Source organism: Bos grunniens, chromosome 4, assembly GCF_055505025.1.
Source record: "Bos grunniens cultivar Pamir isolate PY7600 chromosome 4, Bosgru_T2T1.0, whole genome shotgun sequence".
NCBI lineage: Eukaryota > Metazoa > Chordata > Mammalia > Artiodactyla > Bovidae > Bos > Bos grunniens.
In genome coordinates, this window is record NC_141168.1 from 109,007,957 (window position 1) to 109,023,893 (window position 15,937).

The 15,937-nt window shown below is 37.8% G+C and overlaps 1 protein-coding gene across 1 annotated transcript; it reads left to right on the forward strand.

The window, feature by feature from the left end:
• The first annotated feature begins 52 nt into the window (after positions 1 to 52).
• Positions 53 to 14,594, forward strand: BET1 (Bet1 golgi vesicular membrane trafficking protein). Its single transcript, XM_086397862.1, has 4 exons — positions 53 to 192; positions 5,320 to 5,444; positions 11,938 to 11,994; positions 13,395 to 14,594. Exons 1-4 carry the CDS (start codon positions 174 to 176, stop codon positions 13,548 to 13,550), a joined length of 357 nt encoding a protein of 118 aa, XP_086253988.1. The 5' UTR covers positions 53 to 173; the 3' UTR covers positions 13,551 to 14,594.
• Positions 14,595 to 15,937: the final 1,343 nt, after the last annotated feature.

A 15,937-nucleotide genomic window follows, 5' to 3' on the forward strand; every position in this document is an offset into this window, starting at 1 on the left:
CGCCAGTAAGCGCCTTGGGTGACGCCATCAGCCAGCGCGGTGTTTAGACTCTACTGATGTCGTGGCGCATTGGAGGAAGAAGTTGCTGTTTCGCCGGGCACTGGTCCTGAGGTGGTCCTTGGCCTCTTCCTACCCACCCCTCTGCTCGCCTTTTCCCCCGCTCCTCTGGCAGGATGAGGCGTGCAGGCCTGGGTAAGAAGAGGCTGAGATTCGAAGTTCCGGGACCCTAGAACTGGCGGTGCTGGGCGCAGGGGCGCGGGGGGGGAAATCGGACTGGCCTCTTGTCTCTGGAACCTGAGGCAGAGAGCAGGGTGTATGGAGGAGTCTTTGGAAGTGGTGTCAAGTGGAAACACCACCGTTTGTTCCAGATCCTAGGGGGTTCCTTAAGTTTGGTTCTGTCTCAAGTTATGGATGGTAGGTTTAGATGGAATAGTGGAGAACTCGGGGTGAGGTATGTACAGGTACCAATGCAGTGAGGAGTTTTTTTGTAGTGTTACTGACTGAGCGCGGTTATGGAAATTGCTGAGTTTCCATAGTTGCTGAAGTCTGTCTTCGCTTCTCTCTACTGGACCTAATGTTAGTTTCTTCAGAAGTGAAGTTTGAAGACTGTTGCATGCAAAGCACACTGATAATAACCGTATTAGCCTGGTAACAGTGAGTTTCACAGGTAAACCCAAGTGTCATTTTTGTTAAAGGCCGTGATGTGCATCTTCGGAGTCAAAGGCCATTTTACCCAGAACATTTCTTATCTCACCCTTGTTCCACTGGTAAGACGGTAGAATGTAGTAATACCTGGTGACTTAGCATTTGTTCTTGACTTTTGGCCTAGAAAGTAGTTCACCAAGCAGCAGAACAAATTAGGCACAAGAATTTACAGTGGGCTGTTACAGCACAAATCCATTAAAACAGCATTTTCTGGTTCTGGAACTATTAAGAGATGACTGGGAAAAAAGAGAAGAAGAAACCTGCCATATTAGTATACAGTAGACCTGAGAAAATATATGAAATACTTGAAAAAGGATAATGTTTGTTACCTTTTTCAATTCTTATAATTCGATGGAAAAAAAGTTATTCAAAAGTGTCAGGTATTTAAAGTTAGTGAAAGTTGCCAGTAACTCTAGGCATGTACATTGATTAGTAAATTATAGTATGAGAAAAAGCTCTTGAAAAATGTAGTTTTTGTGAATACTTGGGTCATAAAAGGAAAATTGGCTGGGTAAATTGTATAGAAAAAAAAATAACTCATTTTGAACAAGTATAGTTTTTTTTTGTGTGTGTGTACTGCATTTTTATTATTTATTTATTTTTTTACTTCACAATATTGGTTTTGCCATACATCAACATGAATCCACCATGGGTAAGTGTAGTTTTATATGCCTAAATGAGTTTCCTTTTTATCATTAATGACAGCAAACATTTATTGTGTATTTGCGTAAGCTGTAGGTATACAGTCCTCTGTGGCTTCCCTGTGGCTTAGTGGTAGAGAATCCACCTGCCAGTGCTGGAGGTGCACACGAGATGCAGGTTCGATCCCTGGGTCAGGAAGATCCCCTGAAGAAAGAACCCACTCCAGTATTCTTGCCTGGAAAATCCCATGGACAGAGGAGCCTGGCGGGCTACAGTCCATGGGGTCACAAAGAGTCAGTCAGGACTGAGCACTCACACGCAGTCCTGTGTAGCTCTGTTCATGTTCCCCAAGCTTCTAATCTAGTTGAGGAGTAGAAATATGTACAAAGATAAGTTATAGTACAAGGTGGTAGCTATACAACCAAATACCAAATAAGTTCTACAGGCCGTGAATATCCCAGGGATTTCACAGAGAGTGCTTGGTAATTTGTGTGGACATAGAAGCCTCAACTGCAGCTTAAATAGCAAAGTGTAGGAGAGTTTGTTTCCAGTTGGAAGGGTGACCCTCTCCTTGCACCAAAACAATTGTAGGACTAGAATCTAGAATTATGAATAATGTGTTTAAGGGATTATGATTAAACCAATTCGGTTGAAGTAGGAGACATAGAACCAAAACCAACCATGTGGAGACCTTTGAGTACCAGGTCAAAGAATTTGGATCTCATCAGTAGGTCTTTGGGCCTTTTTGAAAGTTTTGTGCAGCAGTATGCTGTGAAAGTGCAGAGAGAAGAACTTGAGAGATGGTGGTTCTGAGCCCTGACTGTGCACTAGAATCACCTAGAGAGCTTTTAAGGCTTGAATACCTGGACCCCAGCCCAGACCAACTAAGTTAGAATCTCTAGGATAGAGTGTTTTTGTTTTAGTTTGTTTTTAAACTCCCCTGTAGTTGAGAGGAGGAAAGATGATTCCTTAGGTGTCTGTTGTTGTAAATTACATTGGAGTGATATGACATGATGTGACAAGAGCTTTTTTTCTTTTTTAAGTATCAATGTGTATTGGGGTCATTAATCTGATAAATATTCATGTAGAGAAGCCCCCCGCACTTCATCTGCATGCTTGGTGCCTCAGTCGGGCCTAACTCTTTGTGACCCCAAGACCTATAGCCTGCCAGACTCCTCTGTCCAGGGAATTTTCCAGGCAAGGATACTGGACTGGGTTGCCATTTCCCTCTGCAGGCCCACAGTTCACATGACTGTCTAAGTGACTCGGTTCATTTATGATACAAACTATGCAGAAGTAGCATTTGCTTATGGACACAGTGTGAGGATTATCTTTGACCCCCATTAGCTTTCCTACAAATTTTCATGCCAGTAAGTCACAAAACAAGTGGCTAAACTTGGAATAACAACTCCTAACTTTTGATTTTTTTTTTTTTAAATACTGGGAATGGATGATAGTGTGGGGGAAGATTAACTCTTTAATAGGAGAAGGTGCTTTGAAAGCTTTCTGGACAATAAATAAAATGGGAATTTCACTTTTAATAAATGGAACAGTGCAGAAGAACTCTAAAAATAAAAATAAGATATGCAAAAATAATAATGAAGGAAATGGAAACAAATAGCCACTAATTTAGAACTGAATTCCTTGGGGAAGTTGTCAGGTGGTTAATTCAACCAGTCAGTAATGACTTACTGGTGAACATTATTTATGTAGCATATTAATCGTATAAAATATGAAGAGATTTTTATTTCCTTTAAGGATTTTGGTCTTTATTAAAGTAGACTTTGTATAGCATATCATTGGTGAATAGGATGAGAATGCATTTTTTAAATGATTCTTTTAATTGTTGAGTAGAGGGAAATATTATGTGTAGTCACTTGTCCTTCCGTTGTACAATGGCACACTTAGAGAACTTTGTAGATGATGGATCAGCAGTTGGAAATTTGAGGAAGGCAACTCTTTCTCCTCAGTAATATACTTGTTTAACATTTTGTTGTGGTTTTTGTGGTGGTAGAGATTGTGTGTCTCCTGCTCGAAGTACTTGTTAGATACAGGGATACAGAAACAGGCTGAGATGCCGCTTTTGTCCTCAAAGAAGCTTATGACCCTACTGTTGACAAAGGCAGACACATTCAAAGCTGAATAACTGATTTCAGATTCTGTTCATTAGTTGGTTCATTTATAAGTATTTACTGGCTATGCCTTGCTGTGTATATATGTTTGGGGGGGATCTATAGGCATGGGCAGAACAAATTTAGTTTCTGCCCTTGGAGTGCAGTCCAGAGCATGATATTAGTGTTATGTATAGTCAGAACTGTAAGAATTCAAAAGAGGATTTTGCTTTTTAGAGAAAGTGAGTTTTACTATGCCTGGAAAGAGCTTTCTGTTCACTTTCCGACACTTCCATCAGTCACCAGTGATGCCTGCTACTTTCTGCACTTCCATCTTACTGTCAGAGCCACTTCATTCACTCTGAGTAGATGGAGGCCTCTAGTCTCTGTATTATCCCTTTCCTCCATAGAGCCGGGCTTCCATTGCCAGTACAATCCTTGTCCAGTCTAGTCCCCAGAATCCATATATATCACCTACTCTTTTGACAAGGAATCTCAACGTCTTGGGGCTCTGTTCTTCAGCAGCCCCAGCACTGCACTCCAACTCTTGTTTCAGTCTAACCCTCCAGGTTCTCATGGGCTGATATAGGCTGATCAGTTTTTCTGCAGAAAAATCACACATCCAGGTGAAAAATCACACTACAGTATAATTGCCTCAGCCACAATTGCTTTACCCCTGTAGTAATCCTGTACAACCCCAGTTATTTTCCTCCATTATTCTCTACAGTTTTTTTCCCCCAAAAGATCACCATTTTTCAAAGACAGGCTTTTCTCTTATTTCACTGAGAAAATTGTCAACAGTTTTTTTTTTCTCTTTTAAATGCAGTTAAATAATACCCTCAACTATGCTTTCCTTTCTCAGTCCTCCAACGTGTTAGTACATGTATTCACTGTTCAAGGCTCACTCCACCTGTTGGAGTACCTGATGAATATCAAGTTATATTGGGCAGTGCCTGGGACTGTTGTCCTGTATCCCAATGTTCTTCCCTAGAAGAAGAGCTCTGAAAAGTATTGATAGCACCTAGAAAGAACAAGGGATCTGATGCGTGATAGTTTATCAAGTATTTGTTGAAGAATGAATGAGTCTTCCTCTTAAATCTGAGTTAATATTCTCCATAAGTTATTTTCGCTCGCTTCTGTTTAAAAGAGCTGCCCATAAAGGACCTTCCCTCTACCATTAACTCCGTCCTGTTGTATTATCCTGACTCTGCCTTTCCCTGCACAGCCAAGATTCTTCCATAGGTAGTTGATGTTACTAATTTTAGGGGTGTGTGTTTAATGGTGTAGTTCTAGAGAGCAGGAAATATGTCCAGAATACCCTTATATATCAGTGTGTATTTCACAGTTTTGTGGGCAATCAGTAAGCAGTCAACCAATGCGTATTGAGCTGAATTCAGTATCCTTTGCTTAAGAGAGGTTATTAGAGTTGTTCTGAACTCTGTTTGGTTATTAATTTTTATTTATTTTTTTTTATTTTATTTTATTTTTAAACTTTATAATATTGTATTAGTTTTGCCAAATATCGAAATGAATCCGCCACAGGTATACATGTGTTCCCCATCCGGAACCCTCCTCCCTCCTCCCTCTCCATACCATCCCTCTGGGAGAATGACATTGAAACATGTATAATATCATGTATGAAACGAGTTGCCAGTCCAGGTTCGATGCACGATCCTGGATGCTTGGGGCTGGTGCACTGGCACTGGTTATTAATTTTTAAAGTTCATTTGAAGTGTGAGTATTACAGACATACCTGGTCTGTCTGCCAGCGGCCTCCAGGGGTCTTTTTCGGTTCTTTCTAGTCAGGGTTTCAGAAGGGACTTGTTTTTGCTACAACTCTGCTCGGAACTGATCCTTGCAGGTGAAGGAGTACCCCCTGGCAACTATGGGAACTATGGCTATCCTAATAGTGGGTATAGTGCCTGTGAAGAGGAGAACGAGAGACTCACGGAAAGTCTGAGAAACAAAGTAACTGCAATAAAATCTGTAAGTATATAACAGGTACTTTTCAGTTTGTACATGACATGTACACGCTGCTATATTTAAAATGGATAACCAACAAGGACTTAGTGTATAGTACAGGGAACTCTGCTCAATGTGTGTGGCAGCCTGGATGAGAGGGTTGTATGCAGGAGAACGGATACATGTGTATCCATTGAGTCCCTTGGCAGTTCACCTGCACTGTCACAATATTGTTAATTGGCTGTACTCCAGTACAAATTAAAACAGTTTAAAAATGTTTATTTTTACTGGCATAGGGGATTTAGTCCCACAAAACGGTATAGTTCAGTGATATGCGCTTTCCCCCTAGATTTAACAATTCAGGGATAATAAAGCACCTAGATAGCCCAAATCACCTAAATTCAGTTCAGTCACTTAGTTGTGTCCGACTCTTTGTGACTCCATGGACTGCAGCACGCCAGGCCTCCCTGTCCATCACCAACTCGTGGAGTTTACCCGAACTCATGTCCATTGAGTTGGTGATGCCATCCAACCATCTCATCCTCTGTCGTCCCCTTCTCCTCCTGCCCTTCATCTTTCCCAGCATCAGGGTCTTTGCAAATGAGTCGGCTCTTTGCATCAGGTTGCGAAAGTATTGGATTTTCAGCTTCAACATCAGTCCTTCCAATGAACACCCAGGACTGGTCTCCTTTAGGATGGACTGGTTGGATCTCTTTGCAGTCCAAGGGACTCTAAAGAGTCTTCTCCAACACCACAATTCAAAAACATCAATTCTTTGGCGCTCAGCTTTCTTTACAGTCCAACTCTCATATCCATACATGACCACTGGAAAAACCATAGCCTTGACTAGACGGACCTTTGTTGACAAAGTAATGTCTCTGCTTTATAATACGCTGTCTAGGTTGGTCATAACTTTCCTTCCAGGGAGTAAGTGTTTTTTAATTTCATGGCTGCAGTCACCATCTGCAGTGATTTTGGAGCCCAAAAATTAAAGTCAGCCACTGTTTCCACTGTGTCCCCATCTATTTGCCATGAAGTGATGGGACTGGATACCATGATCTTAGTTTTCTGAATGTTGAACTTTAAGCCAACTTTTTCACTCTCCTCTTTCACTTTCATCAAGAGGCTCTCTAGTTCCTCTTCACTTTCTGCCATAAGGGTGGTGTCATCTGCATATCTGAGGTTACTGATATTTCTCCCAGAAATCTTTATTCCAGCTTGTGCTTCTTCCAACCCAGCATTTCTCATGATGTACTCTGCATAAAAGTTAAATAAGCAGGGTGACAATATACAGCCTTGACATACTCCTTTTCCTATTTGGACCCATGTTCCATGTCCAGTTCTAACTGTTGCTTCTTGATCTGGATACAGATTTCACAGGAGGCAGGTTAGGTGGACTGGTATTCCCATTTCTTTCAAAAATTTCCACAGTTTATTGTGATCCACACAGTCAAAGGCTTTGGCATAGTTAATAAAGCAGAAATAGATGTTTTTCTGGAACTCTCTTGCTTTTTCGATTATCCAACAGATGTTGGCAATTTGATCCCTGGTTCCTCTGCCTTTTCTAAATCCTACTTGAACATATGGAAGTTCATGGTTCATGTATTGCTGAAGCCTGGCTTGGAGAATTTTGAGCATTACTTTGCTAGCGTGTGAGATGAGTACAGTTATGCAGTAGTTTGAACATTCTTTGGCATTACCTTTTTTGGGGGATTGGAATGAAAACTGACCTTTTCCAGTCCTGTGGCCACTGCTGAGTTGTCCAAATTTGCTGGCATATTGAGTGCAGCACTTTCACAGCATCATCTTTTAGGATTTGAAATAGCTTAACTTGAGTTCCATCACCTCACTAGCTTTGTTCGTAGTGATTCTTCCTAAGGCCCACTTGACTTCACATCCCAGGATGTCTGGCTCTAGGTGAGTGATCACACCATCGTGATTATCTGGGTCATGAAGATCTTTTCTGAACAGTTCTTCTGTGTATTCTTGCTCCCTCTTCTTAATATCTTTTGCTTCTGTTAGGTCCATACCATTTCTGTCCTTTATTGAGCCCATCTTTACATGAAAAGTTCCCTTGCTATCTCTAATTTTCTTGAAGAGATCTCTATTCTTTCCCAGTCTAATGTTTTCCTCTATTTCTTTGCACTGATCGCTGAGGAAGGCTTTCTTTTCTCTCCTTGCTATTCTTTGGAACTCTGCATTCAGATGCCTATATCTTTCCTTTTCTCCTTTGCTTTTCACTTCCCTTGTTTTCACAGCTATTTGTAAGGCCTCCTCAGACAGCCATTTTGCTTTTTTGCATTTCTTTTTCTTGAGGATGGTCTTCATTCCCATCTCCTGTACAATGTCACGAACCTTCATCTATAGTTCTTCAGGCACTCTGTCTATCAGATCTAGTCCCTTAAATCTATTTCTCACTTCCACTGTATAATCATAAGGGATATGATTTAGGTCTTACCTGAATGGTCTAGTGGTTTTCCCTACTTTCTTCAATGTCTGAATTTGGCAATAAGGAGTTCATGATCCGAGCCACAGTCAGCTCCTGGTCTTGTTTTTGCTGACTGTATACAGCATCTCTATCTTCGGCTGCAAAGAATATAATCAATCTGATGTTGGTGTTGACCATCTGATGATGTCCATGTGTAGAGTCTTCTCTTGTGTTGTTGGAAGAGGGTGTTTGCTATGACCAGTGCGTTCTCTTGGCAGAACTACATTAGCCTTTGCCCTGCTTCATTCTGTACTCCAAGGCCAAATTTGCCTGTTACTCCAGGTGTTTTTTGACTTCGTACTTTTGCATTCCATCCCCTATAATGAAAAGGACATCTTTTTTGAGTGTTAGTTCTAAAAGGCCTTGTAGGTCTTCATAGAACCATTCTGCTTCAGCTACTTCAGCTTCTTCAGTGTTACTGGTCGGGGCATAGACATGGATTACTGTGATATTGAATGGTTTGCCTTCGAAACAAACAGATCATTCTTACATTTTTGTGATTGCATGCAAGTACTGTACTTTCTTTAATACAACTGTCATTTATTCCAGGGAAAGAAATTTCCATGAGAAAAAAAGCTTTCTTTTAATAAGGAGCCTAAATTATCAATATTGGTATTAAAACTCAAGTAATTCTTAATTTCCTCTAAATGTTGTATTTTCCAAATTATTAACATTATATGATATTGTTAGTTCAATAATCAATTCCTATTTATTTATTAAGACCTTGAAAATAATATTAATTTCAGAATGTAACAGTCTCCAGACTGAATACAATTCTACTTTCCAAAAACTAATGAAATATCAGTTAAGTTTTAGCAACGTGACTCAAAATTTAAACACAATCTGAGTACAGATTAGAAAATGTCAAAACTTATGGTGTGTATATATTTATATATATAAATATATATATATATATTTAACCACCAAAAAAAGCTGAAGTTATATATATATATATTTTTTTTTTAACTTCAGCTTTTTTTGGTGGTTAAATCTAAAATACTGCTTGTAGTATTTTGCAATACTACAGTACAATTACAATGTAGTAATATCTCAGAGCATTCTACCTTCCACCCCCAAGCAGCCCATCTTCTGACTTTTCTTCTTCTAGTCTCAAAAAGCTACAAATCTCAGTCTTTTGTGTTTTTGCCTTTGAACCTCGTGTCAGTCACCAAGTCCTATGTTCTTTCTCTCTACTGTTCCTATTTTGACCTTCCTGTTTCTAATACTTTGCCCGGGTTTTCATCAGTGGACTATTGGGAAAGCCTTTTAACCTGTTTCCCATTTTTCGTATGTTTTGGTCTGAGCTACACCCAGTAGTCATCACAGTCATCTCCTTGGTTTTTAGAGTATTTTTTAAATTGCATTCTACACTCCCAGAAGTCTTAGTGGCCTCCCATGATGTAAGAAATGAAGTTCCCACTCTGTAGCTTGATGAGACAGGTTCTGCAGAGATTGCCCCAGCGTTTTAGACCTCACCTCCTGTGCTTCAGAATGTGTGCGTGCTGCCGCCAGACGGATTTGTGCATCCCTCGTGCCCTGTGCGCGCTGTCGCCCTCCCACTCCTGCATCTTGGGTCATGCAGTCCCCTTGCCTAGGGCACCCTCTCCCTCCTGACCCTGGCTGAAGTCTTACCCATCTGAAAGGCTCCATCTCTTCTTTTCACCTTCTCTCCTCCAGGCTTCACCTGATCACCACATAAACCTAACCTTTTCCTTGTGAACGTAAGATCATTTGTACCATTTCTGTAGCACTTATTGCATAACGATCTGCATTGGAATTATTTGTATGTAAAAAAAAATTATCAGAATACAGTGTTTTCTACTGTAGTTTTACATTCTGCATAGCACTTAACGTATTTCCTTATAGTGTATTGAGTTAATATGTATTAAATAAAGGAATTACAAAAAGACAGTTTTGATTATGCCTTAAAATAAACATGTGTGGTACACTTATAGAGCATTCATTGGAAGCTTATGTTGCCAAAACTTAATTGATAGTTCATTAGTCTTTGGAAAATTGAATTGTATTTCAGCCTAGAGACTGTTATCTCCTGAAATGAGTATTGTTTTCAAGGTCTAATTAAATCAAAAGGAGTTGATCTATGAACTAAGCAATATTGTATAATGTTAATAACTTAGAAAATACAACATTTTGGAGGAAATTAAGAATTAAATGATTTTTTTTAATTCCAATATTGATATTTTAAGCTCCTTGTTAGAAGAAAGCCTTTTTCTCATGCATATTTCTTTCCCTGGCATGAATGACAGTTGTAAAAGTAGTTCGGCGATTTGGGCTGGCTAGTTTCATAGTTGCTTTATTATTTCTGAATTGTTAAATTTTGTGGAAAAGCTTATATTCTGATCTATAGAATCCTAGAATGATTTTGTGTTGATATTACCCCAGATACTTACAAAATAAGTTGAGGACAATATTTGCAGTGGTTTACCATGATTTTTAGTAGTTTCCAAGATTTAGTAGTAGTGTATTTATTCAGCTATTTTAGAAGTGAAGTCTTTGATGAATTTATCATATGAAGTATTAGATAGGTTTTGATTTGAATCTTCATTCAGACTCAGCCTCTTCTTTGCATAGCTTCATGATGTGGGTAACACTAACTTGTAAATTTTTTCCAATTTGTTATCAAATTTTGAAGAAACAATACCTTTACAATCTAAAGAAATAATTAATTTAGGCTTATAGTCAAAGTAATGTCACATTCATTAGGAAAATATTACTTATTATATCTGAACTTAATATGGGAACTTAGATAACATTTTTAAAATGTAAATGAAGAAATATACAAACAAATGCTATTGTGTGAATGATATAAAGAGAGAAAAAAGAATTCAAGGATAAGAGGACAGGAAAGAAACATGTACCTAAATTAAAAGATGGAATTGAATATTAAGTTTAAATCAAAATGAAGAACAGAGAGACAATGTCTATAGTTGAGAAGGAATAGAGATTCTAAATTGGTTTTCTTTTTAATTATGAAACTAAGGTAACTTTATAGGAGACTTGGAAAATACAGAATGAATAATATTTCCACTATATATTACAATTGATTATGTAGATTAAGACTTTTAGTTGAATTTTCACTATCAAACTCTCAAAAATGAATAGAATGAATAGACAGAAAAGTAGAACGATATAGTAGACTTGAAAACACTGTGAGCCAATTCAATATAATTAAGATTTATACAGTTTTCACACATAATGATATGAATTCTATCAAGTTCCCATAGACTATAAACTAGGAGACCCTGAAGCATATCCAGAGGATAAGACCAAGTGCAGAAACTTGATGGCCTAAAGGTATTGAAATCATACAGTGTCTGTTCTCTTACCACTGTGGAATTATGTTAGAGATCAGTATCAAAAGATATTTGAAAATAACCCACATATTTTCAAGTGCAATGGGACATTTCCCAAGAGAGATCTTTGACTTGGCCATTGAAAGCCTCAACAAAGTTAAAAGATCGAAAAAACAGGGTGATTGCAGAGAGCAAAGCATTTAAATGTGAAGTTAATATCAAACTGAGAACTTAATATCAAAGATACTTTAAAAACCCCATATATACTATGTTAAAAAAAAGGAAATTAACGTATGATACAGTGTTATTAACTACAGCTTTTATCCAAATTTCACAAAATTTTATGCTAGTGTTCATTATTTGTTTTCATCCCTTATTCAAGATTCCATGTTGAATTTAATTGCATTGATCAGCTTCACTGCATGCAACAAATTCTGATAAATTCTCTTCACTTTTATTCTGCTACAGATATTTTCTAATTTTCTTTGTTATGACTTCTTAGATACACCCATCATTTAAAAGTGGACATTTAATTTCTAAGTTAGTTTTTATTAATTTCAGTGGGAAAAATAACCAAAGAATAAAGTATACTTTATATTTTTAAGACAGTTTTATTTGAGAAAACATTTATGCTTAGAATGGCATTGTTGTTTTTAGTTTATAACACTTAAAAACATTTAGGTAAGTAATAATGTTTATGCTTTCTTCTTTGTAGCTTTCCATTGAAATAGGGCATGAAGTTAAACATCAAAATAAATTATTAGCTGAAATGGTAAGTGGTTATGATTTTAACTTTAAGAAACTTGACTGGATATTCTCAAATTTGGCTTGGAATAACTCTAAGAGTTGTTTCTGCCCTATTTTTACATTTTTCATCTCGCCTAACCCACATGAGTAGGAGGAGGAGGCAGGAGTGAGTGTATATTCTATCTTGTATTTAGAACACTGTTAGAGACTCGGGACAATGACTATTTCAAGCCGTCTTTAAGATCTCAGCGGATATAGACTGCCAAGTAAATGCTTTATATCCAGTCAACCAAATGTCTTTCACTTAATGTAAACCTGTCTTCTGCTTGATCTCCTAAGGATCACTGTGAACGAGTCAATAGGACTGAATATAGTAACATCCCCAAGCCTTTTCTCTCTAAGCAAGCTCAGTAAGGTATGCCTTTCCTTGCTAGAGGCTCTTTTTATTCCTTACTGTTCATTTTGGACGTCAAACTCCTCTGGACCGTCCCTAGTTTCTTCAAATGCTTTTAAAATTGTACTATTTAAAAATGAATATTGCACTGAAAATTTTCTAGTGAAGGTTGTACATGAGAATCACTTGAGGAACTTTGAAAATATCCATGCCTGGTTCTCACTTGAAATATACTGATTGAGAGTTTTAGGGAGGGGGCGTCGCTCGGTATATGTATTTTGATAATATTTTACATCCCAGGTGATTCTGTTGCATAGCCCTAGGGAAGAACTATTCATGTAAAGTGCTTAAGCTGCCTAGAACTGAACTGTACAGAGGCTATCGTTATGTCAGGACCTTACATCCCAGGTTATTGAGATTTCTAAAAAAGTGCGGTCTTTCCAAATCATGCGCAGTTCTCTCCCTTCAGGACTTTTCTAGCTGTGTTTTAATGTGGCAGCTTTTCCCCATCCATATTTGAAGTCTTTGCCACAGTTTACTACCGCTGCATGATAGGCTCTTAACTTTTAATAGATTCTGCTGACCTTCGAAGTCAGCTTCCTAAACAAAAGGGTCTGAAAAGTAAAGGTAGATTTAACTGCTAACCATATTCAGTGGATAAATTGCTGTACTGGGAATTTAACCTTGGAGAGTGATACCTCCAACAAAATGAGGGGGAAACCTGTGTGATGGTAGATGAACCTCTTACTTTTATTGTTAATGTTTTTTAATCCACATAATTGGAATAAGACCTAAATACTTTGGGATTTTGAATTACTCTGGAGCTGAAAAAATGTTTATTGGATAATGAAAGAGCTTATTTATTGAGAAAATTATTTTGCATGGAGTAATCAGGTTGATTATCCAAGTTATACACAGGCTCCAGAATATGTCATTAAAAGTGTATTCTAATAACTGTATATTAAATTACTCAAATATGCATATGTAGAATGTTAGAATCCAACCATTATGTTTTCCTTTTTTCCTCACAGGATTCACAGTTTGATTCTACAACTGGATTTCTAGGTAAAACTATGGGAAAACTGAAGCTTTTGTCCAGAGGAAGCCAAACGAAGTTGCTGTGCTATATGATGCTGTTCTCATTGTTTGTCTTTTTTGTCATTTACTGGATTATTAAACTGAGGTGATGCAAGTCAGTGTGAGTTTGGAATTTGTTCCAACTTAACAGCTTGGAGTACCACATCAGTAAAAAAAAAAAAAAAATCAGCATCAAAACATTCCTAAATTTCAGCTACTATGGCTCTTCCCATCAAAGAGTACTGAATCTTGTTTTATAAATCACACCAGATAATACAGTGCTCTTTGGATACTGTTTCTTAATGATTCACTTTTTGCCCCTATTTTCAGGGGTACTGAGATGTTCTGAGGTTCACTCTGGCCCTAACACTTTTTTCCTGTTTTTTGCTGTGAGATGAAAGAGCAGTTATAAAATTCTGTTGTGATCATAAATGTAGGTTTCTGTTCCACATAAAGAAACTTACTGGGAGAGTAGCAGTGCCTAAAGAGCCTGGTGCTGTGCTCTTGAGGTGGTGAGCAAGTCTGTGACGGATGGGGAGTGTGTTTCCTGGATTGTCATCGCCCCAATGTTGTACTCTTCTTTCCTCCTTTATTTTGTTTAAATTGTAGGCTGATTTTTTTTTTAACCTGCAGTTTTCCTAATAATTTTTGATGATATGACTCTTCTTCCCCCCCTCTACCCAAGGACCTCAGTCTTTACTAAAACTTGTTATTTTGGCATATTTCTAGTAGGATCCAAAACAAGTGTGTACCAGTATAGTTGTCATTTTATATTAACTTTATATATATATAACATTGACTTGGCTTATAATAGTTTTATGATTTTAGCCACTCAGATAGGGCATTTGGTTATCATTTATGACAGAATAATGTGAAGCTAAAGTAATTGCTAAGCTCTGAATGGAAATAAAATGTTCAGGAAAAGTAATTGCCTCTGCTTTATTATGTGCTCAAAATAAATACTCAGGCATTGAACTTGGGGTTAAGGGCACAGTTGTTTTAATCCAGTGTATTTGTTTATAGGAAACATTTGCAAAAATGGACTGCTAAGTAGATGTCAAAATGTTGTGAAATTGTCTGTATTGCTACTGTTTTGGAATTTGCTCATTGATGGGCTTCAAAAATAAAACTTTTAATAAAATATATTAATTGACTTTGTTGCTTCTTTGTTCAAGTCTTTTTTTTCCCCCACAAACCAAGAAGTGGTTCTGAAAACTCACAACAAACTCAGGAAAGCTTAATGTATTATTTCACTACTTGGTTCAAACAAACGAGATAAATCATGACAACAATTTCAAAAATCTATTTAATTCTTTCTTCCTTCTGCTTGGGGACCCCTAAGAAAAAGTACTTCCAGAAATAAAATTTGGGGAAAACATCAAATATGGGAAAGTTCTAATATTTTTATAATCCTTTACAAACTCATTGCTAAATCTGAAAAGGACTTTATTGCTCTTGGTGTCTGGGAGGTTGATTGTAATAACTGAATAAGCAAAATATTCATGTTATTATTTTTATTCAAACATGAGACTTGTAGGTGTTTGGTGGGTGATACACTGTAAACCCTGTGCTTTAAATGATAAAGGAAGCTTCAGAAAAATCTCAAGTCTCTAGACTTTTTCTGAAAAATACCTAGTTATTTCACTAGGAGTTGGTCCAAATGGTAGAAACTTTAATTTACCTGCCCCATCCCCTATGGATACCAGGCATGAAAGTGAAGTCACTCAGTCGTGTCTGACTTTTTCTGCATGTCTGACTCAGTCATGCAACCCCATGGACTGTAGCCCGCCAGGCTCCTCCGTCCATGGGATTTTCCAGGCAAGAATACTGGAGTGGCTTGCCATTTTCTTCTCCAGGGGCTCTTCCCTGACCCAGGGATCAAACCCAGGTCTCCTGCATTGCAGGCAGACTCTACCATTAGAGCCACCAGGGAATCCCCTATACCAGGCATAGGTTTCCACAATGAGGAAAGAGAGAATTACATATAATACTGATAGACTTTAAATTAACATGCAAATTAGTTCTTGTATACTACTTAAGCAGAGAAGAGTTGTTAAATCTTAAATAGGCAACATTTTAAACATCAGAATTCAGGAGCAGAAAACTATAGCACCTGCACCCATAAAAACCATCTATTTCCATCAACCTAGTTTCCCTGATTTTTCAGTGCTCTTAAATTTCTCATTTTGTGTCTTGAGTTTGCATCCTTGTAGAAAACGTGGGGAAAGTGCTTGATAATTTGGGTTCATTCAATCAGTAAATAACTTTATCAGGCCATATTGATGAACAAACTGACTTAGTATTTCCTGGGAAACACAAAAGCATAGGAAGACAAAGCTATGCAGTCACACTGCCTGAGCGTAAATCCTGGCTCCCCTGTTCATGTCATAACTTTGATCTGATGACCTCTCCACCTCAGTTACTTTATTTGTAAAGCAAAAATAATCGTATATAGGTAGCAGTAATACAGTCATAGAGTTATTGTGATAAATAAATG